This window comes from Chinchilla lanigera, unplaced genomic scaffold (assembly GCF_000276665.1).
Source record: "Chinchilla lanigera isolate Chin_1 unplaced genomic scaffold, ChiLan1.0 scaffold00006, whole genome shotgun sequence".
Taxonomy (NCBI): Eukaryota; Metazoa; Chordata; class Mammalia; order Rodentia; family Chinchillidae; genus Chinchilla; species Chinchilla lanigera.
In genome coordinates this window covers 39,530,197-39,555,604 of record NW_004955407.1, presented here as the reverse complement: position 1 = coordinate 39,555,604, position 25,408 = coordinate 39,530,197, and the positions used below count along the sequence as shown (strand labels likewise).

The following is a 25,408-nucleotide window of genomic DNA, read 5'->3' as shown; positions in this document are numbered from 1 at the left end:
GCCAGCAGCGCTGGGGACAGAAGCGGCCTTTCTCCGGGCCCGGCCAGCTCAGGTTCCTGCTGAGGCCTCAGACCACTGCGGTGGAGGGCCAAGCCCTGCGCTGCCACTGCCGTCGTGGGAGTATGCCCGGGATGCTGGGGCTGGCACTGCTGGCCTTGGCTGGCTCCAGCACCATTGGCCTGAGCCGGGCCAGCGGCTTCACAGGTGAGGGAGCTGGACTGGCCACAGGCCATGCTGGGGAGGGGCTGCTGGGAAAGGGTCTCACGAGGACAGCACCTTCGGGGGGATGTGGACAGGTGAGGACGTGCCTGCTCCTGGCCAACCAGGGTGTCCATAGCCACATGCAGCAGCAGGCCGCTGGGGCAGGCAGGAGGCCGTGTGTGCTCCCCAAAAGAGGGCTCCTCACGTCTGGAGAGTACCCTTGCACCCCCGGGGGCAGGGTGGGGGGTGAAATGCAGATTCCCTGAAAACAGGTGGGGGAGGGGCCTGGGACTGCTTTTCTGCAGTCAGACACTGTGGCCCGAGACTGACCACACAGCGAACAGCAAGCGCTTGGAGACCCCGAGGGCTGGTCTCCCGAAACTTGGGGCATTAGTGTCCTCGAAGGTCACAGGGAGACCGGGGTGGCAGGGGCGGGCCGATGCCACACAGCTCCCGAGCGAAGCATCCCCACCCCAGTGCCCGGGAGCAGCCGGAAGTGCTGGGTGGCATAGGGTCAGCAGAGCGGCGGTTAAAAACCACACTGGGGCAGGCGAGGGTCAGCTCAGTGGAGCAGTACTCGCTCCAAAGGTGTGAGGCCGGCTCCGTCCCCACCACAAAATCAAACGCAAAACCAAACGGCTTGCCCCTCCGCTCCCCATGCTGGTAGGTTCCTGAAACCCCACACTTCCGAGGAATTGAGGTGGCAAAAATTAGAAACAATTTTCCCCTTAAAATCTCCCTCCTTCAGTCGGGAATTTAAAGAGATTCGTTCTGCTTCTACAGGCAAGTGCCTTTTGGGACTCGTTTCATATGTTTCTCCCACTATAGTAGGATTGTATGTGTGCTGTGAGTTTTCTGAGCGGTACTGTCGCCGGAGGAGGGAGGTGTGAGCCATGCAGCTCTGCACCGAGGCGGTGGGATAGTTGAGGGATCAGTGCAGCTCCCCGAAGGGACTGGAAAGCCACTTGTGGGGACTTGGGGTGTGCACTGTGCTCCCCAGGGCTGCACCCCACTCGCTCCCTGTCCTGAGCAGAGATCCTGTGTGGAATTTTCATTGAGCTCCAGGACTGACCCACGCGCAGGGCTTCCTGATCCTTCTACAAGTGACAGAGGAACCGTTTCACCGGAGATGGCAGGGCATGGAGAGGGCGCGACTCCTCCTTGGGGGTTGCCGCACACCCACCTTCCCTGTGGGGTCAGCTGGGCCTCCGGTGTAGGAGCGTCTTGTTGCCCGTCATCCCCAAAAGGCCGTCCCAGCATGCTCTAGGGAGGGCGGGAGACCCTCGAGAGGCCAGCAGGGCATTGCTGGGACCGGGGCCCTCACTGGCTCAGCCTCTGGGACCAGAATCCAGGGCCAGCGGCCCCCGCTGCAACAGCTCTGCATGCATTTGTGGCACGGCAGGGTCTGCCGGAAGATCTGCCTGGGCGTGGGGCTGACACCCTGCCTCGGTAGAAGGTGAGAACAAAACAAGCAGACACGTACCAGCTTCCCTGGAGATGCGGAGGGCATGCTGTGCCTATGCGAGCGGGAGGCTCTGGGCGCTCAGCTGGGGCGCTGTAATGATCAGAGGGAGCCCGGAGGCTCTCAGGAGACTTGAGTCCGTGACCTTCATGAACACAGCAGAGGCCCCTTCCTGGGCCAGGGAAGTATCCAGCTCCCCCTCCCTAGCTCCTGCTGCAGGATGCCTGCGGCTCTGCCTTGCTCAGCGTGGTCTTAAATCACCACCCCATTCCTTCTGCTGCCACCCTCACTCGGGCCACAACTAGGCTTCAGCCACTCCCCACGGGACCAGGTTCCACTGCTCTCCAGACCGTCATAACCACCTTGGCGGGAGGCAAGCAGCAGGCAGCTGCACCCCAGTGCCCCAGCTGTGCCCTCACATGGCCCGGATGCAGGTGGCCCTGGAGCTGGTGGCTGGCAAGGAGCTGCCTCTGGCAGCCTGGGACTCAGCCCCGGTGTTGATCCACAGCAGCCCACTATGTAGCCCAGGCTGGCCTTGAACTCTTGGATGATCCTCCTGCCTCAGCCTTCTAAGTGCTGGGATTACAGGTGTGCACCATCACACCCAGTTTCTTTAAAATTTTGAGACAGGGTCTCACTGAGTTGATAAGTTGCCCACGAAGGGCTCAAACTTGCAGTCCTCCTGCTTCAGTTTCCCAGAGTTCGGGGGTTACAGGCGTGCCCCTCCACTGGCTTCTGCTGCTTTTGTTCAGATGTTAGCAGTCTTTGGCATGTCTCGGCTTGTGGGGGAGCCATTGTGATCTCTGCTTTCATCTCCGAGTGGTCATCTTCCCCTTGTGTGGGCACGTGTCTCCAAATTCCCGTTTTCATAGGGAAACCGATGATGTTGCATCAGACCCACGCCTCCGACCTCATTCTAACGTGGTGACCTCTGTGGACCCGGGGTCCTAGAGTCACATTCTGAGCTGACCCCAACGTCTCCTGCAGGGGTGCAATTCTGTGACATACGGTGACAGAGAGCCCCTGGCCGTGCGGAGCAGCACTGGACCGAGAGGTGTGGAGATAGCAAATGTCACAAGGGCTGAGTTTCCCCAACACAGTGACCACACTGATGAGGGGCGGGGGACACCCACGCCCAGCCTCCAGGCAGGAGGTGCCCAGGGCCCTGGGGGAAGCCTGATGCTTGACCTATAGTACAGCAGCGGCGACCATGCCCTCCTTCCACCAAGGACAGTGGTCATAGTCAAAGAGACCTTTATTATCTACAGTATATGGGGTATGCCCCAAATATGGCATCTGCTTAAATAAACAAAGAATTATTCCAGTAAACACACACTGGCATGAATCCTCTTCAAAACCCCCCCCCTCACTTTGAACACACTCCCCCCATCCCTCTTGCCACGCCCTGCAGCAGCTCTGGAGTCCTCTTTCCTGAGTGTCTTTAGATGCGCTGTCCTGGCTGCCTTGGTGTCCTGAATAAATTCCTAACATTTCCCTGTCATGGTCAGTTTGACTTTGGGGAGGAGCCGGAAGTCACACGGTGCCAGATCCGGTGAATAAGATGGATCAGGACACAGCATCGTGTTTTTACGAGCCTATCTTTCCAATGGATGGCACGATGCAGCATTTAGTGTATTTCTGACTGTACCTCATAAGGACCCTCAGGGAAGAGGACTCCAGAGCTGCTGCAGAAAGTGGCCGGGATGATGGGATGAGGTGGGGGGGCGACTGGAGGGGACCCATGTCTATGACTACAATGAATTTTTAATTTAAGCGTTCACCCTATGTTCCGATTACCCCTTGTAGGTGACAGGCTCCTTTCCTGTGCTCTAAATATTTATCTACCTTCCCCTCCTTCCTCACACACTGTCACTGTTGCCCTCGGGCCTGCAGTGGGCCTTCCGGAGGAGCTGGTTGAGGAAGTAGGTGTATATTCAGTCGTGTGGCTGCCCAGGCTTAGGGGAAAAGGATGGGCCAAGATGCACCAATCAACAGCTTGGAGCATCAAAGCCATGGGGTGGAAAACGGGGACATGTCTTCATTGAATCCGGGTCCTTTCTTTGGGGTCTTCATTGTCAGAGCCTGGACAGGGTTGGGGCCAGAGGCAGCTCCTGGCTTCAGAAGGGCAGGTCCAAATTCCCGCGAGTGGTGACGGTCAGCAGAGGTGTGGCCGGGTGGGTGGCCGTTCCCAGAGGCCTGTCCAAGCCCAGAGGGTTCGTTTCTCAGCCCTTGGGGAGGGAGGTCCCCCTTGGAGACGGCCGCAATCTGATTCCCACTCTCCTCCCACCCCCTCCAGAAACTGGCCTCTCCCTACTGAGCTACCAGCTGTGCAGCTACCAGGAGACCCGGACGGTGCAGCGGGTGGAGGCAGTGCAGAAGTCCCACGTGGCCGATGTGGCCTGCGGTGGCTGGGTCCTGTGGCAGCAATGCCCCAAGACCGTCTACAGGACCCAGTACCTGACTGTGGAGGTGCCCGAGTCCAGGAACGTTACCGACTGCTGTGAGGGCTACGAGCAGCTGGGCCTGTACTGTGTCTTGCGTGAGTCCAGGGTGGGCCTGGGGAGGCGAGAGGAGTCTCGGGGGTCACTGGGTGCGTCCTCTGCCTGGACTCCAGATCTCCCTCCCGCTCAGGTTCTCTGTGGGTTGTGACTGTCACTGACCCCAGACTTCTGATGTGCGGGTCAGGTGTGGGGTACATGAAGTAGCCCTTCCATCCCACTCCTAGGTGACCCCACGCAGCTGGCCATGCCCCGCATTGAGGTCCCTGTCATCCCGGGTCATGACTGTAGGTCCAGGCCCCCCAGGCAGCTCTGAACATGTGGGTCCCTGGCCCAGCCTGTGCCGAGCTGAGCTGGGCTGAGCTGGGGCTGGTGACCTTGGAAAGCTCCTATGGGGGTCTTAACATACAGGGGCAGAGACCAGCCCTCAAGCTCTTTGACAGTGGCACTTTTTTCCTCTTCCTCCTCCTCCTCTTCTTCTGTTTCTGTAGTGCTAGGATAGAGCCCAGGGCTTTCTGCTGTGCGACACCCTCAGCACTTTTTTATTTTTTCAAAGTTAGAGACAGGGTTTTGCTGAGTCACTAAGGCTGCCTAGGCTGTGTTTGAATTTTCGATCCTCCTGCCTCAGCCTTCCAGAGAGCTGGGGCCACAGGCGTGCACCTCCCTGCCTGGCTCTTCCTCTTCTTAAAAGCTGTAGTGATGTTTGGGTCTGAGCTGGTATCCTAACCTGAATCCAAGGGAAGGGGCCCCAGGCCCTGTCCTCCTGCAAACTCAGCACAGTGTGAAGCTGCTGTGTTTGGGCAGGGCCTGGTTGCCAGGGCAACCTGCCTTTGTCATGGAGAAGGCCGTGTGATGACCTCTTCCAGGGACGGCTCTGTGAGAGAGTGTGTGGGTGGCGCTTTGTCGCTCTGAGTCAGTGTCAGATCAAATCAACCCCACATGGGCAGAAGGCCCTGCTCCCACTGTATGGGGAAGGACAGGAGGCGGTGAGGTTAGGAGTCAGCTGGGGCCACCTGAGATGGGAGGCCACCGCCCTAGACTGCAGAAAACCTCAGCAGAGGTGGCGAGTGGGATCCCCCGTGATCCATCCCCGTGGCTGGTCAGTGTTCCCCTTCGTCCCCCCCCGCCCCCCCCGATGATGGGGTGGTGGCCCCGGCCAAGATCTGCCCTCCGCCTGCCCAGCTCATCTGTCATGCCAGCGAAGGTTCATCCTCCGTGGGATTGAACGGGCACAGGGCGCCACCTCGCACGGATGTGCCAGTGCATGGAAGCCGGCTTGGGGGTGTGGCCTGTACTTTCTTTTGATTGAAATAAAACTGTTAGTTTAGAATCATTTAGCAAAAGTTCAAAGACACTGCAGCTGGGCCCCCCAGAGTGTCCCCGAATGTCAGCGTCTTCTCTGCTGGGGGACACTCTCCCCCAGGGCCCAACCCTGGGCTGTGATGATGATAAACTCCATGCCTTGCTTGGCGTTTGCTGCGCCCCACGGCCTCTCGCTGTGTCAGGAGCCGTTTCCACGTGGCCCTCACATGGGCTCAGCCGAGAGGCCCCTGGTGTTCAAGGGGAGACGGAGCAATCGCTTTCGGCTCTCAGGGCTGCTGTCCCGCCTTGTCCTGCACACGGGACTGGCTTTCCTGTCCTGGCGCCACTCTGGCCCAGTCTTTCCTCTGGAACCTGGAGACATTGGTCTCCATAGCCACATGGACCCAAGGAAGCGAAGCTGAGCTGAGGACGGTGGGGAAGGAGGACGTTACTGGCATGGAGCTCCACGTGCAGGAGCAGCAGTGAGAAGCAGACAGTGGTGCCAGCCAACCTCATCCCCTCCTCTGCCTGGACTGACACAGCCATCCTGGGGCATGGGTCCCCATGGAAGCCAGGGCCGCTACCCTTGCTTGTGGCTGCAGAATATTCTGTGGAGGCCCCAAGGCCCCCGAGAGGACCATCCTGGGACTGCAGCCGTCCCTGGGCCTTCTAGGACCACCCTGCCTTCATGGCAGTGTTGCTGATGTGGGGTGACCCCGTCTGAGCTCCCTGGTGTTTGGGGTCTGGAGCCGTGCCCGAGAATGTCCTCAGGGCCACTGGTAGATATAGATTTCAAATACACCCAGGGAAGGATCCAGATGGGCTTGAGCAGCACCCACTGGACTGGTACCTGCGGCTGGGGTGCTTGGTCCCCTTCCTTCTGCCACTCTCTGCCCGGGGAGCCAGAACCCCAGCCCCCTCCATACTGGAACTGAGCTCCTGCCTGTCCTGAGCTGGCTCGTCCATCCGGGCTGCCCTGGAGCCCTCTGCCCAGCTGTCCCGAGCTTGTCCTGGATGCCGCTTTTGGCAGTGTGGCCCTGACAGGGCGCATCTCTCTGGAGAGTGTGCCCCGGGCTCCACCTTCTCCTTTCCTCCTTCTGCTGCTTTTCGTGCCTGGAACTCCAGCACTTGGACCCCTGCCCAGCTCCCCTGTGGGTTCTGTGACTCTCAGACATTTCCTGCCCTTTATTTCTTGGTTTTGTTGAGTCAGGTCTGGCCGTGCAGCTTAGGCTGGTCTTGAACTCACTGTGTAGTCCAGCCTGGCCTCGAATTTATGGCAATCCTCCTGCCTCAACCTCCAGAGTGCTGGGATTACGGTGTGTGCAACCACGCCTGGCTAGACCGTTCTACAACCCCGCTAAGCCCTTTTTCTCAGAAGCCCACCATGGCCTCCCCAGTCCCCAGCCCAGGTCCTGGTGGTCATCAGGGCCACCACCCTCACAGGCGACTCCAGGGTCCCAGGCGTTGTTCTCCACGGCCCCTCCCCCCTGCTTTCCTGGTGTTACGCCCCGCCCCATTCACACAGAGCAGCCTATGAACGGCACAGCCAAGCTGCCGGGCCTCAGCTGACCTCCCAGTGGATGGCAGGATGCCAATGGCATCCAGCAGTGTGCCAGGCTGCTACCGCTGCACACAGCCGGGTTCCTGGTCCTCCTGAGCTGCTTTCCCCCAGGAAGGGAGCTGGGCGGCAGTTTTGGTGCCCCTCTTCCCTGTATCCCCTGCACCCAGGCCGCCTACTGGCCTGTCCTTACACATCCAGGCTAATGCCCTGGGCTCCACCACCACCCCCTGGGCATAGGGCCCCTCCGGGGCAGCCTTCGCCGGCCCCTACCCGCCCTGCCTTATCCCTGGTGCCCCCCAGCCTGGAGAGAGTCCCAGCCCGCCACAGGGCCTCTGGGATCCCAGGCAGAAGCAGGCCGGGGTGTGGGGCCCACGCGGCTCATCAAGGGCGTCTGTGTGTAACACCAGCATTGCACGTTGTCTCATCTCCCCAGCACTGAATCGGTCCACAGCATTCACATCAAGACCTGGGGTCTGCCCGACGGCAGCACCGGAGACACCTGTCTCCCCGTGCAGCTTGGACGCTGACTGCCCCGGACTTCAGAAGTGCTGTCCCCGGTCTGGGGGCCACCACTGTGTGGCCCCCGCACCCCAAGGTAGGGCTGCTGTGGGGTATGGGGAAGGTCTGATGTCACGGGGAACCCACACTAGGTGCAGGTGGGCCTGTGTGTCCCCAGATGTGGTCCTTGGAGCCCATGGGAGTGGAGGCTTCTCAGTGCCCTGAGGTCAGAGACTATCCTGGTGGGCAGAGAAGCCAGGTCCCCATGCGGCCTGGTGTCCTAAGACACCCTGGGAGTAGCAGGGGGGGGGGAGCTCACCTGTAGCCATGTCCCTGGGGGGCAGGTGGCTGCTCTGCAGACATCTCAGACCCTGGAGCCCTCCCCACATACCCCTCAGACAAGTGCTGGCCAACCTGGCAGTGGTGTCTGCTGGCTGGAAGGGTCTCCTGCCCGGGGGCTGGGCTTGAACCATGCTCTGCCCAATACTCAGACAAGGGGATGCAGACCATTAATGCGAGGGCTGCTCAGAACACACAGCAAATGCTTAGAATGAAAATAAGATACAGTAAAATGAATTTCCCTCAAATCCCGCCCTCCTTGCTTCCTGCACGCTCATCCCACTGACCTTGGCACGTTCTGCAGCAGCTCTGGAATCCTCTTTCCTGAGGGTCTTTATGAAGTGTGATAAAAAATAGAGTGAATGCTGTTGCCAAGCGCCATCCGACAGAAAAGCAGCTCCTTAAAACGATGGGAGCACAGTTAGTTATTTTTACACAGTTCTTTGTGTTTGTGTGTGTGTGTGCTCTCGCTTGTCGACAGCAGCTTTCTGTTTTCCTCAGTGAGGAGTGTTGCTCATTTGTGAGCCTTCGTTAACTCAAAGTGAAATGGTTAAGATACATATGCTGTTAGAATAGGCTGCATCTTTTTAACAACTCATTAAAAAACAAAACAAAACTGGCTTTTGAGATGACTTATACTAATTTACATTGTTTACCAAGCTGTAGTGCTTTAAGAACACTACTTAAAAAACAAAACAAACTTGGTTTACATTAAAAAAAAAAAAAGTCATGATAGTCTGTCTTTGTCCACTTGATTCATTGGATCTGGTACCGTGTGACTTCTGGTTGCTCCCCACAGTCAAAATGACCGTGAAAGGGAAATGTCTGAATCAATTCAGGACACTGAGGCAGCCAGGACGGCGCAACTAAAGACCCTCAGGAAAGAGGACCCCAGAGCTGCTGCAGGAAGCGGCAACAATGCTGGGATGAATGTGTTTGAAGCAAGAAGTATTTGGAGAGGATTAATGGCAACATGCCTTTAACTGTAATACACTTTCAAAGTTAAGCATTCATCAAATTTTTTATCACACCACATATATGTAGATGTGTCACCTATAACATATAAGGTCATGCTAGTACACTGTATCATCGGGGTAAATAAAGAATGGGCTAGATAAAATCATAATACTGTGAATTAATGTTCCAAAGTGTAGCTGGCTCTCCACATCCACGGGTTCTATGTGAACACTTTGCCCTTTTATATAAGGCACTTGAGCCTCTGTAGATTTTCATAGCACTGGAGAGTTCTAGAATCTGTCCACAAGAGAGACCATAAAACTATACACATGCACATCACATGTACTATATACAGAGTCTGCAAAAAATGTATACACACTTCAGGAAAAGAAAACTTGCATAAATATTTTAGTACTAAATTTATTGAGACATCATGGGATTCAGACAAGTTACCTTCGCGCTCTACAATTAGAAGAGGAGCTCAAAATGGTGATCACGAGCTTCCAGACACTGACTAGCACAGCAAACTGCTGCTTGGTCACTGAGATTGCTACACATGCATTTTCCTTTTTTTTCTAAGGGATAGCAGCATAGTGGGTTTTTTGTGATCTATGACATCCTCTCGAAGGTTACAAGGGTAACACCATCTGCTGAAAAAACACCATACTATTTTTCTTTTCTTGGAGTGTGTATACATTTTTTGGTGGGCTCTGTAGTATTAGTATGTATTAGAATAATATATAGTCATAAAGTAATAGTATAGATAATATCAAGTATTATACTACTATGCATTCACTCTTCTGTTAACCTGCTCATTATGAGGTCTAATGTCTAGTATGTTTTATATAGCATTCTGTAATTGTTACACACCATATTCCGTCATGTCGTACCTTAGTATTGAATACATTGTATTATTTGATTATATTAATGGAAATAATGGGCTAGTGTATAGTGACCATGGACATCCATGCCACATTCCATGGTGACAGGGTTACTGGATGACTGACCTCTCTCTGGCCAAGGACAGTCCCTTGTGTCGTCACAGCCTGAGGTCCACAGTCTTAGTGGCCATCAAGAGGGAGGGAGTGGCCGCCCTACCCAGGGACCCGCCACTGCCTATTGCAGGTGTTTTATGGCCTCCCGCCTCCTGGGCCAGTTGTGCCCCTTACCTGCTGGCCCCTGGCAGCCCCTGGCAGCCCCTGGCAGCCCTGCCCTGTCCCAGTGGCACCCGTTTGCATTTACCTTCCAGGTGTGGGTGCCACAGCTGAGTGGCGCCCGACGAGCTGGTACAATGTGACCGTGCGGGTGAAGGTGGACTTCGAGGACCTGCAGCGAGCGGACCCCGAGCTGCAGAATCACACACGTCTGCTCTGCTCTCTGGTGCGTGCGACATGGGGCTTCCCCCAAGAAGCTACTCCAGGGACCTGGAGCGCAGTGGGAAGGGGCATCCTGCATGCAGGCCCCAAGTGCCCCGCTCTGACAGACCTGAGTGTTTGAGAACACTCAGGTGCAGGGAGACGCAGGCCGTGTGCAGTCAGTGCCGCCCACAGCGAACTGCCGGGGCTTCCAGGGCCGTTCCCGGCACGTACAGACCACAGGGTGCCCGGTGCCTGCCTCTGCCCTGTCACCCCAAATGCCCAGCCCAGGCTGTCCACATGCTGCAGCCCCTGAGGGACATTCAACAGGGTCAGCAGCGTCCCCTGCCGTGACAGCCCCCAGACAGCTCCTGCTGTCCCTGGGGCAAAGCCGCCTGGCTGAGAGCGGCTGACCAGGGAGGCCGCCTGCACTTCCTTACGTGTCCAGCGGTTTCCAGCCGGGATGTCCCCAACACCAGCATCAACCTCTGTCTCGGGGCTCCCACTGTGGCTGGGCTGTCACAGAGGTCACCAGGTAGCCCTGGGCAGTGGCCTGCCCTCATGAGTGGGTCTGCTGCTTCACCTGCATGAGCTCAGGGAGTTCTCGGGCCCGAGTGTACCCGGTGCCAGTCCCTGCGTGGGGACCTGCCTGAGAGGCGCCCTGCAGCTCACCTTTGCCCACGGGCATCACTAACTTTCTCGGCCCAGAGCAATCTCTGCTCTCTCGGCTTGTTGAGGGGCTGCTCCACCAGCCAGCAAGAACAGGCCTCTGGGTTGAAATCCCAGGGTTGCCCTTCATCTGCTGTGTAACCTTGGGTTAGTGACCTAACCTCTCTGCTCCTTAGACCCTTCTTCCAGTAAATAAATTCATCATAATCTTGCCTAAGACAGTGGCTGTCAGGTTTACGGTCCCTGTAAAGAGCTCACCATGGCTCCTGACAGGTCTGAGATAGAGCTCTTCACCGCTGTCTCCTCCCGCGCCTTCTGTCCCGGGAGAGAGCTTGCCCCACCAGATTGTCAGTAGTGGCAGGTGCCGTCTCCGGCTTCTTCCTGGGGCTAGGGTTCCCACATGGCTGAGCTGACCTCTCTGCTGCCTTCCAAATTCGGTTTCTCTGTGGAGACCCTGGTAGCTTTGCAAAGTCTGCTTTGGTTTTGGGGACTGCCTGGCCATGCAGTTTCCACAGTGCGTCACTTCCCTGGGCTGCGGGGTCAGGAAATTGGGTGGCAATGAAGAGCAAGTGACATGGAGAGGGGTCATTAATGTGGACGCACCATGACGCTGCTCCTGTAGCTCTGGTTCCCATGCCCCTGTCCACAGTTCCAAGGACCTGGGGACCCAGCCTGGGCAGGGTGGGGGGTCCTAAGGGTCCCGCAGTGACTGCTGTGTGAATGTCCCAGTCACCACCGCAGAGACCCACCAGCCGGGGTGAGTGGGAACAGACTGACCCATGGTTCTGGGGCCGGAAAGTCCAAAATCGAGGTCCTAGCAGGGCTCGCTCTTCCGGGGAACCCAGGCCTCTCCCAGTGGCCTGGGACTGCTGTCCTCCTCCGTGTCTTCCCTCCCTCGGGTGTCCGTTTCTCCGCTCAAGTTTCCCCATGTGCACAGACACCAGTCTTCCCGGACCCGATCCCATGCCAACGAGCTCATCTCACCACATCTGCCACAAACCGTTTCCAAGTAAAGCCGCATCCCAAGATGCCGGGGCTCGGGCTTTAGTGCGCGAGCTTTGCTCAGGGGCAGGTGCAGCTGATAACAACCGAGGTTGTAAAGGCTCAGGTGGTGCTGGCCTGCAGGACTTTTTCGGGGTGCCTGCTGTGCACACACCAGCACAGCTCTTTCTGTACAGTCACACGGTGTGCACGCCCATGTGTGCATGAGGGTTGCAACTCCTCCGACCTCAGCCCCCTTGTGTCTGAATTGGGCGCCTGCCCCCGTCTGATGCCCTCGTTCTGGCTTCACAGGTGGCCAGTGCCTTGCAGCCGCTGGAGTCCAATGTCCACCACCTGTACTCTGCTGGTGAGGCCCCCTCCTCCACCGTGTCCAGGCTGCTGCTGGGCCTGCCTCAGCCGCTGGCAGTGGCCAACGTCTCCGCCATGCTGCATGACATCATGAGGCGGGTGTGTGAAGTGATCGGCATCCAGGTGCAAGGTCCGTGCTCCTCGGGGGTGTGCGACGGGGGCCGGGCAGCCGGGTGCAAGTGGACTCGGAGGCCAACCAGGCCTGTGTACACCGAGGGAGAGCAAGCGCAGGGCAAGGGATCCGGGCTGAATGGTCCCTGCCCAAGCACACAGATGCGGCCTTGTTCCTGAAAGAAACTACCTGGCTTGTCTGTCTGAATTTGCTTTGGGCCGTGTCAGGGTTGGCACTGTCTTCTGGCGAGGGCCCTGCGGGCTACGCGTCCTCCACGCCAGCGCTCAGCTCTGCCTCTGTGGCACAAAGCGGCCCCTGAGGCACAGGAGCCAGCAGCTGGGGCCGTGCGCTCTGCCACCCTGCGGCAGGCGCGGTGCGCCGCTCCCGACGGGTGCTGCTCTTGCTTGTGACAGTGCCGGTCACGCACAATGGTCCCAGGCGTGGAGCCCAGGGAAGGCTCCGGGGACGGCATTGGCCTTCCTCCAAGAGCTGACGACCAGGAGAGGCTTTGTCAGGGCTAAGGGAAGAGCTTGTCCTGTCTGTTCGATGTGCCCTTCAGCGGTGGTCACGGGGCGCTGGGAGGCTGAGACACCGTCACAGGGTGTGGCTTTGGAGGGCCCGTCCAGGTCACCTGTAGGAGGGGGGAACATGGCACTAGGACAGGCGATCATGGGTGGAGGGCTGAGCCACACGAGTTTGGACACAGAGCCGGGGCTGGGACTGCACGGGGGACGCAGGAGGCAGCTGTCAGGTGGCACAGAGCGGCGTCAGCTGGGGCCGGTGCCTTGGGGTGTGTCCTCAGACCACCATTTCACGGCTGTGCAGACCCGCTGGGCCCCAGGGACTCACTCAGGATGAGGGAGGGGGCGAGCTGGGCCTCACCGCCCCCTCTTCTTCCGCAGATGTGGACGAGTGTGCCCATGGTGGGCTGCACGCCTGCTCCAGGGCGCAGAGGTGTCTGAACCTGGAGGGCTCCTACCAGTGTGTCAGCCCCCAGGAGCCCGACTCGCCTCCCCAGCCGCTGAACCACACGGATGAAGGTAACGCTGGGCTCTGGGCTGGTGGGCATGGCCCGGGGTCCTTTCTGGACTTGATACCAGGGATCACAGAGACCTCTGCCTCTTCCCACAAGGGGTGCCAGCTTCTGCCTGCCATGGGCACTGGTTGTCGGGGCTCCTGCCTGGCCTCCGTGGGACGGTGCTTTCACAGGGCAAATGTGTATTTGGTGCCATGTCCGGGGCCAAGTGCGGGGGACAGAGGCACGAGAGGTAGACCCTGACTGCTCTCGGGCCGGACACTGGCCACTCGAGGCCTGTTGCAGGATGACCTGCCACCTCGGCAGTGCTGGGGGCGTGAGGGAGACGTTTCTGTTTATGCTGGGATGGTCCTGCTCTGCAGGGTGGCATAGCCGCCTATGGGGGCTCCTGGACAGGAGACCCTGGCTCTGGCGTGTCGGGCATGTGTGACTGGCACCTGCCATCAGGGGCTCACAGTGAGATGGCGTTGTGTGCAGTGGTCACCCCCTTCTCATGATCAAAACATGACATGGAAGATTTTGGAAATAAACAGTTCCCAGGTTTTCAATTACAGTGGGTCTGGAGCAGGGTGATGAAATTCCCCCCACCCGCGCCCTCCGGCTCGGCTTGTGACTCGCACCTGTGCCCGCATACGGGTGTTGGGTACGCGGTCTGCCCGGTGGGCACTGAGCAGCCACCCTGGTTGTCAGCTAGGGCTTGGGCGGACTTGTGCTTCCTCTCAAATACGCCTGCCTACATTGCGGGTGCCGCTTATCGTATTTAGCCAAGGTGCCCTCCTCCTCCACCTGGGGTTTTACCTTATTCATATCCTGCCGGGGTGTCACTGTGCCTCTCGACTTCTCACTGTCCGCCGTGTCAGAGAAAGTCTCCAGGGAGCGGCCTGGCACCCGCGATGGCGGTTCTCGGTGGCGAGGCAGCAACGGTGCTCTACAGCCGTGACATAGTACCCTCAGCTATTTCCCTGTGGGCATGTGCCAGCTGCAGTCAGCACCCCGCCATGAAGACGCTAACTGTAACACCAGGATGTGGTTGAGACAATGCCCAGCTGAACCCGTTCATAATTGATCTGCACACTCTTTTCCCTCCAAAGGGGGCTCTCGGGGAAGGGGCTGCCTCTCTGCTCACTGCCAAGTGAGCCCCAGGGCAGAGCAGCAGGCTCCCCACAGCCACGTGCCCCGCATTCCGAGACACGTACAGCTGGGGAGTCCGTCACTGAGCGAACGTCGCCTTGTGTTTGACCTGGCCTAGAAGACACGGCCAGCTGAGCGCCTAGGCTCGGCAGCACAGGCGCCCGTGGTCGCTGTTGACCCAGGAGTCATTATGCAGAGCAGAACTCTGCCTGCTGGAACTGCACAGGTGAAGGATGGGTGACCACTGAGGGGTCGCCTTTCTTGGGGTCTCCAGGGGTTAGGAGGAAAATAAAAGGCAGCCAGCAGCTCAGTCCAGGCCACAGAGAGGCTGTGGCGTGGGGCTCAGGACCGGAAGGTCTGCCTGGGCTGTGCGCCTCCTTCCCCACAGGCGGACCCCGGAGTCTGCGCTCAGGGCCTGCCGCCGCTGCAGCCTCCGAAGTCTGCAGACTCCGGGGCGAAGATCTCGGCCCCATCTTGGGAATGCAGATCACGCTCAGTCATTTTTAGCTTTATCAGAACTCTGAAAAAATGTTAGGCTTTTTCTCCAGCGGCCAAGTTTGCCAGCCAATCTCGCCCTGCGCCCTGGCAGCGTGAGACGCAAGTGGCCTCCCAGGCCGAGGGCCGCTAGCCGGGCTGCTGGCACCGGCAGGGCAGCCACACAGGGCCCGGCCACCCTTCCAGCGGCGCAGACAGCCAGGCCCGGTGTGCAGATGGGACAGTCAGGGTGAATTCCGACTGCACGCTGCGAAGGGAGCAGCATGTGTTTCAAATTGAGACGCTAATAGGAGTGAGCAATCCGCTGGAATGCCTCAGAGGGATAAGTTCTTGGAAAATACAGCGCAAACCTCAGATATTTTTCCTGTGAAATTAGTCACCCAATTAAAGACGCACAGGCAGCCTGATCCTTGCACAGATCAGAAATGGGGAGAAGCACTTCTCGGCGTGCACTTCTGCTGCAGGACATGGCCGGCTTTGGGGACTGCACGGTCCCCTGATGTGACTCCGTGCCCAGCTGAAGCCCGCCAGCTTTTCAGCTCTGTAAGGAGAAGTCGCTTGGGGCCGGCAGGGCATGGGTGCCCGTGTGAGGGGCCAGGGCTGGGCATTCCCCAAGCCTGTGCCCTCTGCTGTGGTGGTTTCGTGTGAGTGTCCACATGGAGTCAGTTTCATGTGAATGCCAGGTCTTGGCTCCAGTCCAACCCGGAGCCTCCGCCTTCCCAGGGCGGGTGTCAGGCAGGCCCGAGGAGCCCATCTCAGATCCCAAATTTGCTCACACTTGTGAAGACTCTTTTCCCAAACAAGGGTCCCAGAGATGAGACCCTGTTATCCCTGGAAGCCACTATCCAGTCTCATCTGGCAGCAGGATGGCTGAGGAGTAAAGCAAACGAACTTGTCCTGAGTCTTACACAGCTTTGCCAGTTACAGTGTGGCCTTTCTGGGCCTCAGTTTTGTTCTCTGTAAAATGGGATCGTGGAGAATCTCTTGGTGAGGACTATGGCAGGACTAAGTGGGGCAGTGCCCAAGGCATGTGCAGGCCTGGGACAGCAGTGGCTGTGACCTTGTTGCCCACATCCTGGGAGGAGCGTGACGTGCACGTCACGAGCATTGCCTCATGGACCTCAAGGCGCCCTGGCTGTGCCCCTGTGGTAGGCGGCGCCGGTGGGGATGTTTTCCTGTGCCTGGCGGGCACTGCCGTGGGTGTGAACTTGTTTCCAGGGTTGGTGGCTGAGTCAGGGCATAGTAGTTGCTCAGTAAACCCAGGGTCATGTGAAGGTGCCACTGATGTAGGTCAGAAGAGTCTGGGGGTGGACGTGGCTGGTGTGGCTTAGGTCTGGATGTTCCCTAAAGCCTCACTGGATGGTAGGGCGGGACTTGGAAGGTGATTGGATGATGGGGGCATAGGTGGCCTGCCCATAGGAGGCGGAGCCTGACCCAGAGAGGTGGGTACTGGGGGTGTGGCCTCAGAGGGTCCACCTCCCTCCCAGGCTCCTCCCTTCACTCTCTGCTTCCTGTTCTCCATGCCCTGAGCAGCTCTCCTCCGCCAGGCCCCACGGCCACACTGCCTGCTTGGAGCCAGCTGAGCCTGGACTGAACCGTCCGCACACTGTGAGCCAGGGTAGACTCTCCTCTAACTGGCTAATGTAGGGAAAGCGCTTCAGAGACTAGAAAGTGACGAGGACAGCTGCAAATTCCTCAAGGTCCACATTGGAGAGGAAGCCACACTAGTACCCAGAGGCAGTGGTGTTGCTCTGGGGGATGGATCTCCTCAGAGGGAGGGGCCAACTCAGTGTCGGCCGCAGAGCCTGCAGACCAACGACTGCTCTGCTGTGGGTCTCACGGCCATGCCGCATCAGCTCTGTAGCCTCCACCCAGCAGGCAGAGAACCCACTGGTGTAATTAGTTTTAGAGTTTAGAGACAGGGTCTTGCTATGTAGTCCAGGCTGGCCTTGAACTCACTGTGTAGCCCAGGGACTCACAGTGATCCTCCTGCCTCAGCCTTCTGAATGCTAGGATTACAGATGTGCACCACTGCGCCCAACTTGGGATCTTAATGTAAACAGCAAGCACATGTGGTTTAAAGATCTGGCCCGTGCATTGTGACCCCGAGCCCTGAGACACCGTCCTCCTGCTCTCCTCTGTGTTCCTTCCCAGTGCTGGGGGGCAGCGTTTCTGCTTTAATTCTGCCCTGCTCAGAGACATCTTTAGAACACTCTTCCAGGTGGCCCATAATTGGGACAGGACACCTGCTGTCTCCTGCCAAGTACCATGTCAGAGTGCAGCAAGGAGATGGAGTCACAGCCCAGGACAGGGACCCCGAGCTGCTGCTCAACCCTTCATGTGAGAGGCTCCACTCACCCTAGTGTCCCATTTTGGGGTGTCCCACTATCCTTCCTCCACCAGTGTGGATTCACACTCAATTGTCATTTGTCTTCAGGGCACAGAAATAGAACTGTTGGTGCTTTTAGTAGATATTCACTTTGGTTTTTGAGGCAGGGTTTTGCCGTGCAGCTCAGGCTGTCCTTGAACTCTCAGTGGTCCTCCTGCCTCAGCCTCCCAAGTGCTGGGCTGTGTGCTACCACATCCAACTGCAGCAGATTCTTGGAAGAGAGATCGCAGCCCTCCCTTCCTTTCTGAGCTCCACACGTGCTGTCCAGGCCCGGGGAAGCTGCCTGGCTGCTAGCAGGCCAGGTTTCTGATCCCAGGGTCCCCGTGTCGGGGCGGTCTGTTGCAACCCGTTCTACTTTCCTTGTTGTGGAGGAAAATGTCGTGACGAGCGAACAGCTGTTTCTGTGCCTATTTCTGTGACAGGAGGAAAAAGATAGGAGCAAGCAGAATTGAGTCTTTGTACTTCCTGTCCCACTGAGGCAGACGGGGTGTGGGCTTCTGGTGACTTACTCCCATCTGCTCTGAGGCTGGTCTGCGAGGGCTCACCACAGGGAACCAGACACTTGAGTGCTTTATGAAAGGCAGCTTGGCACCTAGTCAGAAGGAGGAGACAGTGGGCTCTGTAAGGTACAGGACTGTGACTGGGCACTGAGCCTGATTCTGAGCCTCCTGGAAGCCAAGGCAGAAAGGGAAATGGGTTGTACTGATTTGTTGTGGCTGTTTGTTTGTTTGGGTTTTTACTGAGAAAGTACACGCATGTGTTTGGAAAGACGGTGTTTTCACAATACTAGAAAGAATGTATCCTCTGAGCCCTGACAGGAAGGGCTTTGGGAAACCACAGAGTTTGAAATTATTTGTTCGTCACCATGGTTTTATAGAAGATTTTTCAAAAGTTCCTTGTCGTTGCTTTTTTTCCTTTTCCGTTTCTTTTATAGAACTGCAGCTCTGATGCACACGCATTTTGGTGCCTTGACTGAAAGCCACCTACTTTTTCTGTAATTTGTACTCCTATATGCCTGCTGGGAGCCAGATTTTTCTCCAAAATAGACCTTTCATTCTAGCAGAGTCCCAGAATAGATGGCGGCCAAGCTTGAGCCCACAGCTTGGATTTTTTCTCTCCGAGGTAGGCTGTCACTCCGTAGCCCAGGCTCACACGATCCCCCGCCCCAGCCTCCACGTGCTGGGTGACGGGCGTGCACCACCGCGCCCGGCTCAGCTTGGAGGTTGATAGCGGAGCCACGGGGCCTCGCGGGAGACCCAGCCTGACCCCCGAGGCCTCATCCTGACGGGGGCATTGGTGCCGTGTGATCCATCAGGGAGCAGCCAGTGCAGGTGGCGACGACCAAGCGCAGGTGCAGCTCAGCATCGTGGCCCGATAGGGTCCGCTGGCACGAGTTCTGTGTGGTGGCGCGTGGCCAGTCTCCGCAGAGGGCGCTGACACTCCGGTAACCAGACAGCGCCCACGGAGCGTGGCTTTGCATGGTGCAGACCTCGGCAGGTGTGGGTTGGTCCTGCCCGGCTTGGCTGGGGGTGTGAGGCTGAGATTCTGTCCCGGACTTGGCTTTACTTTCCCTCTGTCGTCACAAACACACCCTCACCTCCCAGCACCCTGGAACTTCTCCAAAGCGGGTTTCCGGAAGAGGGTTTGAGTTTGGTCAAATGAGGGGTTTGATTCTTAATTGTGAAAAAGCAAGCATCCCCCTTCACTGCTCACTGTGGGGGAACAAGTGGGGGTTCTGGCAAGGATGCACCCCACAGCCTCCTCCTCTCTGCTTTCCTAGCCTGTCCCCCCATTCGGGACCACGTGGCCCTCAACGTCACCGGGAGCGGCTTCCAGGTGTCCTGGAGCGTGAGTCCCCCCCGGAGCCGTGACTTCCACGCGCAGGTGTACCGGGGTGAGCAGCTGCTCCGGAGCGCCTGGACCAGTGGGCTGGCCCTGCAGGTGTCAGGGCTGGATGCTGGGGAGCTGTACACAGTGAGGACCAGCTACCAGGGCTGCGGCACCAACATCTCCAGCGTGCTGACCGTCAAGACTGGTAAGGCTCACGGGAAACTGTCCCTCCGGGATCGTTCTCCGGCCCCAGGTTCCTGGGCCACAGCGTACCACTTTGCCCTTCCTGTGACTGGCACAGCAGAGGTGGCTGCCCACAGCACACTCTGTCCCCCGGGGCCTTGCCACACTGGCCCATGGCGGCCCTAAGGTCCCTGCATCTCTTGTCTGGGGCTCACTGTGACATCGGCAGTGACACCCCACAGGCTGTACAGGGACCTCTCTCTCCATCATCCGAAGCACGTCCGGGGTGTGCTCAAAAAATGGGGAATGTTTACATTCTTAAAAGCAATCACAGTAAAAGCACACTGCCGTGCACCCCCCTCAGAATCCTCCCCTCACTTCAGACACGCTCATCCCCCCCGTCCTGGCCACGTCCTGCATCGGCTCTGGAGTCCTCTTTCCTGAGTGTCTTTAGCTGCGCTGTCCTGGCTGCCTCGATGTCCCGAATGAATTAAAACACTTCCCTGTCACGGTCCTCTTGACTTGGGGAGGAGCCGGTGAGTAAGGTGGATGAGGGCACCACACCACGTTCTCGCCAGCCGGCCTTCGTGCTGGGTGGGGCTGGGTGGCAGCATTCACACTTTTATCACACCTTGTGAAGACCCTCATGGACACATGAAGCCCTTGGTGTAGTTCCCAGTGTTCCAGGGCCCCACCTCGCTGTCCGGGACAAGGGAGGGACACTCCTTTCCCTCGGGGGAGGTGAGGCCGGAGAAGGAGTCATCCTGGAGCTGACTGTCCTGTGTGTTCCTGGCTCCCCATGTGCCACCGTCTCCTGCCCCTTGAGGGCACCACACTCCTTCCCAGCCCACCCGGTGCCAGCTCTCTATGGGACACAGAGTGGGGACCTGTACCCCGACACCCCACACCCTTGGGAGGCTCCTGCAGCCCCAACCAGGGGGGATGCGGTCTGCCTGCTTTGTGATCAGCTTTGCTTTGCTTTCCTTCTACGCCCGTGAAAGGGCTTCTCCAACCTGACCACTTAACACCTGTGCCAGCGGGTGGTGGGTGTCACTGCTGTAGCCCACGGCCGGGGCCTCACGGGAAACCCAAGGCACAGGCGGGCGTCCCCAGGCCCAGTGACTGAGGCTGCGACCCCGACTGACCCAGGTCCTACAGGTCAATGCCCAGGCCTCTGAGCTGGGCTATGGGGTCCTGATTTCTTGCTAAGATGGGGGCTCGGGGGACCGGGCCTGGGGTGTGCAGCAGAGGGCAGCCTGTGTCGGGCAGCCCCTCACGGGCTTCAGGGACCTGTGCTCAGTGCTCTGAGATATGAAGGGGAGCAGTGCTCAAGATAACCCCTAAGTTTTGTTTTCTGAGCAATTTTATCAGTCCGTGTTTGCACTGCTCCTGTGGAGTGGGTACGTGGACACTGCACATCCCACTTCCTGCTTCCACCCTTCCCTCCCATCCCTACCCTCCTCCATCTCTTGGTCCCTTCCCATGTGAGAAAGATCCATCTCCCTACTTCCTATGACCTATCTTTTATTGCACTCTTTATTTGTAATTTGAGTTTCTCGTGTAAGAGAAATCATACAACATTTAAGCACGGGCGTCTAATTTATTTCACTTAGCATGATGGTCTTAAGGTGCCTCTATTTTCCTACAAATGACTCAAGTTTATCCTTCTTCACGGCAGAGTACTGCTCCATGGCGTGTAAATTCCACACCTTCTTTATCCCTTCATCTGCTGGTGGACACACCTAGACCACTTCAAAGTTTAGCTATTGTGAGCTGTGCTGCTATAAACGTGGGTGTGCGTGGATCACTGTAATGTGATATCCTTAACTCTCTCGGGAAGATACCTAGTTAAGGAGTAGCTGGCTCAGATGGAATTTCTAGTTTTAGGTTTTTGAGGACTCTCTGTACTGATTTCCACAGGGGTTGTACTAGTTCGCTTACCCACCAACAGTATGGAAGGGTCTTTTTGCCCCACAGCCTCGCCAGCCCTGCTTATTATCCGATTTCTTGATGATGACCATGCTTTCTGGGGTAAGACAGAGCCCCAGTGTTGTTTTAATTTGCATTTCTGTAACGGCCAGCGATGCTGAGCATTTCTTCCTGTATTTATTGGCCATTAGTACTTGCTTCTGCTTGTCCGTTTTCTATTGGGTCTTTTATTTTGGGGGGGGTCTAATTTTTTTGAGTTTTTTATGTATTCTAGACGTTAGTCCTTTGTCGAGCCCTAAGTTGAAGTGACTTTTCTTACAGTATGTTGTTATAATTGCTCTATTTTATTATCAGTGATGTCCATCTCGTCCTCTGCCTAATTCGTAAACTTTACCATAGGTGTGTGGGAGGGAACAGCCCCTGCATGTCTGGGGACTGTCTGTGGGTGCAGGCATCCGCTGGGCGTGCTAGAGGGTCCAGCCACGCTGACTGTAAGCATAGTGGGCACGGGTGATGGATTCTGTGCTGGACCCTTTGCCCCCAGGCTACAGTTCAAAAGCCCAAGCAGCAGCGAAGTGGGGTCAGGCAGCTCCTGGTCAGGGAAGCAGGGAGCCGCAGTGGGCGCCCCCAGGCCCAGCGACCACCCTGTGTGCCGGCTGGTTTCACACCGTGCTTTCCCGCCCTATCTGGAGCCTCCTCTGTGTGCAGAGAAAGTCACCTCCCTAGCAGGCGGCCAGCCCTACCAGTCTCCCCAGACGGTTAAGCAGGACTTTCAGGGCCGAACCCGGACCATTCCGCCAGATGGGACCAGTTACCTCCCCGGTGTCGGGGCTTTTGCGGGGGCCCGGGGTGAGGACCTGGCTGGGCCCGGTGGCTGTGTGCAGGGCAAAAAGATACAGCACCCACAGAAAAGAAGACTTGGAGGGGTCTTTGCACCCCCATGTGTCCTTGAATTCCGGTCCCTACTGGTGTGGACTTGACCCCCCGTGCTCTCCTCCCGCCCTGGCCGTGACTGTGTGAGTGGACGGAGAGTCCTTGCACAGATTTCCCAAGCCTGAGTCTGGGAATGTATTTTTAAAATTTCTATATCAAATAATAGATTGTATGGGACTCACTGGTGGGAGAACGCATGCCTGTTTATTTAGTTATTTTGTGGGGGATGGAGCCCAGGGCCGCCTGCGTGCTAAGCAAGGACTCACCCGAGTCGCACCCCAGGCCAGCGAGTGACTTGTGACCTCAGGGTCACGGCTAACGTGTGCTCCTGTCTGCCGCAGCCGCCCGGGTGTTTGAACTGATCGTAAGGATCACTAACCGCAACCTGACGGAGCAGCTGCTTGACCCTGGCAGTGAGGAGCACCGGAACTTCTCCCGACAGCTGCTGCGCGAGGTAACGGCAGACGTGGCCTGGTGACAGGAGTGTTCCTGCGCGCTCTGAGCCGGGACACTGCATGGCGGCCAGCTGCTCCCCAAGGAGGAGGCAGCATCACGGTCACTTGTGCTTCGGGAGAGTCGAGACCCGGATGCACGGGGATACTCAGACCCCTCCTCTGGTGCAGTTAAGGAGGCTCAATCTTTTCTAGTGGGCTCCAGGCAGACCCGCCTGAGCCCGGCCCCAGCAGGAGCCGCTGCGTTTGTCCTCCCAGGCGGGAAGTGGGGCTGCCCTTCATTCCGGCGGGAGCTGCCCTCCTGGCCCCCCACGGCATTTCATTACGCACAGCCTTAGAGAGTCTTCCAGCTGCGGGCTGCGTGTCACGCTGGGGACCTGCGCGGGGCTGCCTCCCACACCCAGCCTGCAGAAATCAGCTTTCCCAGCACGCCTCTCCTGGCTTTGCAGGGACTCGAGTGCGGGGCTCTGCCCGCCTGCCTTCTGGGGGCGATTTAGCCCAGCAAGGGGGACAGCTCCAAGTAGCCTTGGGGACTGTTCTTGGTCGTCCCTCTCCTCATCACTCAGTTCCTAATCTCTGCCCCACACAAGTCCCCCTCTTACCACTTTTGAGGGCAGCCAGCAGGGCAGTCTGTCTGAGCCCATGGCCAGAAGCCGGATTGTGGTGGTCGCCGGGGGTTCTCCAGGAAGACGGGGTTCCATACCCGGGAAGACGCCGCTGCTGCCCCGTCTGAGCGCTGTGGTCTCCTTCCGGCCAGGTTGAGAACTCCTGCTCCCGGGCCGTCTCAGACCTGCACAGAAAGGGGAAGCTGAGGCTGGAGCTCCTGTCACTCCGGGCGGGGAGCGTGGTGGCAACGCTCCGAGTCACCGTGAGAGACCCCGAGTACCCGGTGGGCATCTCCACACTGGTCCCCGTGCTCCAGCTTCTGCACGCGAGCACCGTGTTCCAGATCGACCCCCAGGGGACGCGGGTGCAAGGTGCGTGTCCCCCGCCCCCCGTGCCACCCCTGAGCCCCTCCAGCCCCGACCGACAGGGCGGCTTGGAGCCGGCTCTCCTCTGTCCACAGGTGAGTGCCCTAAAGGAAACGCGAGCCCACAGAGCCAGGGCCAGGGCTGAGACTGCATCCCGCTCTGTTCCGGGAGGGGCTGGGCCCCGGGGCAGGGACTTATTCCTGAGCAAAGGGACTGCGAGTGGAGGTGGAGCAGAGGCGGGGCTCACGTTCCTGCAGCCAGGGTCCCAGCATCTCCAGTGTCTGCCGACCGCGTGTATGGTCTGTCGGCCTCTATGGTGTCTCCGTTCACTTCCTGCAGAAGGCACAGAGAGACAGAGACAGACACAGAAGCAGAGAAGGCCCCCAAGTGAGAGTTGGAGAGAGATAGACACTGGAAGGGTCAGGGCAGAGAGACGGGGAAGCAGACAGATACGGGGCGGAGATGCAGAGAGCGTAGGAGACAGAGAGAGCAGAGTGCAGCTCCTCCTCTCTGCAGTGGGGTGCTCGCCTCCGCCCCTGAGCCCTGGGACACCCCCGTCAGCAGCCCCGGCATGGGTCCAAGCATGAGCCGTGTCACCTCTGTGCTCCGTGGGTGCTGGCTGTCCCCGCAACTGTCCCCTGTGCAGGAGTGCAGGCGGCCCCGTGTCTGCACTTTGGAGTCGCTCCCGGAGATGCTCAGCCGAGGACACCCCGCTCACTGGTGGCCTTAGGGACGAAGGTGGTCTCACTTCTCATAGAACCATGTGTGGCTGGGGACCTGTGGTGGGGTCCTCCATGCCTGTCCTGTGCCCCGCTGGGTCCAGCCCTTCAGGAGGTCCAGCCCTGCCTTCCACCCCAGCCCCGATGCACCAGGGCCGAGGTTGTGCCAGGTCTCAGTCAGTGGACTCTGGGGACTTGGGACCCAGGGTGTGTGAACAGCACCTCCCAAAAGATACATCCATCCACCCGGGACCTCAGAATGCGGCCTTCTTTAGAATAAAGGTTCTCAGCTCTGAGTAAGGTCAGGATCCCAAAACGATCTCATCCCGAGGCTGGACTTGGCACCGGCCCTTGGCCTAGGATAAGTGTCCTCACCCTAGACAGAAAACCACACGAAGGGAGGGGCCACGTGAAGGCAGGGCCTCGACTTGCTTTTGACAGGAGAGGTGGCCCGGCCCTGGACAGGTGCCTGACTCTGTGACCTTGAGTTCTGCACACAGTGGAGCTGGCGCGGCCGCCACGGAGCACGCCTCTACTCGGGAGGCCGAGTTCTGCGGCTCATAGGGAGGCACGCTGCAGCCACGGCCGGAGAGTTGCTGGTCACTTGGGGGCCCCCGCTCACTGCCTGGGGTTCACGTGTCCCTAGCCTGACACCGGAGCCTTCCGGTGTCTCTTAGGGGGAGCAAGTTGTGGCACTGTTTTTGCCCCAAGTGGGTCTGTTCAGGGCGTGGGCTGCTCTTCTGCTCACCCTCGAGCCGTCTGGATGACCGGCAGGGTGCAGAGACCCCTGGCGGTCTCCCCCAGTGCAGACCTGCACTGCCTTGCAGCTGGGGAGCCGCTGGCCTTGGCGTTAGTGCAAGATGAAAGAAGCCTGTCTTGCCTTGCTCTGTGCCTGCTTGTGAGCGGCACTTAGGTCCTACACATGGATGCCTGAGGAGGAGGTCAGGCAGCTCCAGGAAAGAGTGTGCCAAGTGTCCTGAGGCAGCAAGGCATGCAGAAGAGCGAAGCAGCCACAGCTCATGCGCTGCTGAGCGTC

The 25,408-nt window shown here is 58.2% G+C and overlaps 1 protein-coding gene across 1 annotated transcript in view; it reads left to right on the top strand.

The window, feature by feature from the left end:
- The window catches only part of Umodl1 (uromodulin-like 1), a 47,079-nt gene continuing 21,671 nt past the window's right edge, over nucleotides 1–25,408 (top strand). The window contains exons 1-9 of the mRNA XM_013505170.1: nucleotides 1–204; nucleotides 3,960–4,202; nucleotides 7,458–7,619; nucleotides 10,068–10,198; nucleotides 12,136–12,322; nucleotides 13,207–13,344; nucleotides 19,136–19,390; nucleotides 22,572–22,684; nucleotides 23,440–23,659. Coding sequence (XP_013360624.1) covers nucleotides 123–204; nucleotides 3,960–4,202; nucleotides 7,458–7,619; nucleotides 10,068–10,198; nucleotides 12,136–12,322; nucleotides 13,207–13,344; nucleotides 19,136–19,390; nucleotides 22,572–22,684; nucleotides 23,440–23,659 — 1,531 coding nt within the window. The 5' untranslated portion in view covers nucleotides 1–122. The remainder of the gene's footprint in view (nucleotides 205–3,959; nucleotides 4,203–7,457; nucleotides 7,620–10,067; nucleotides 10,199–12,135; nucleotides 12,323–13,206; nucleotides 13,345–19,135; nucleotides 19,391–22,571; nucleotides 22,685–23,439; nucleotides 23,660–25,408) is intronic.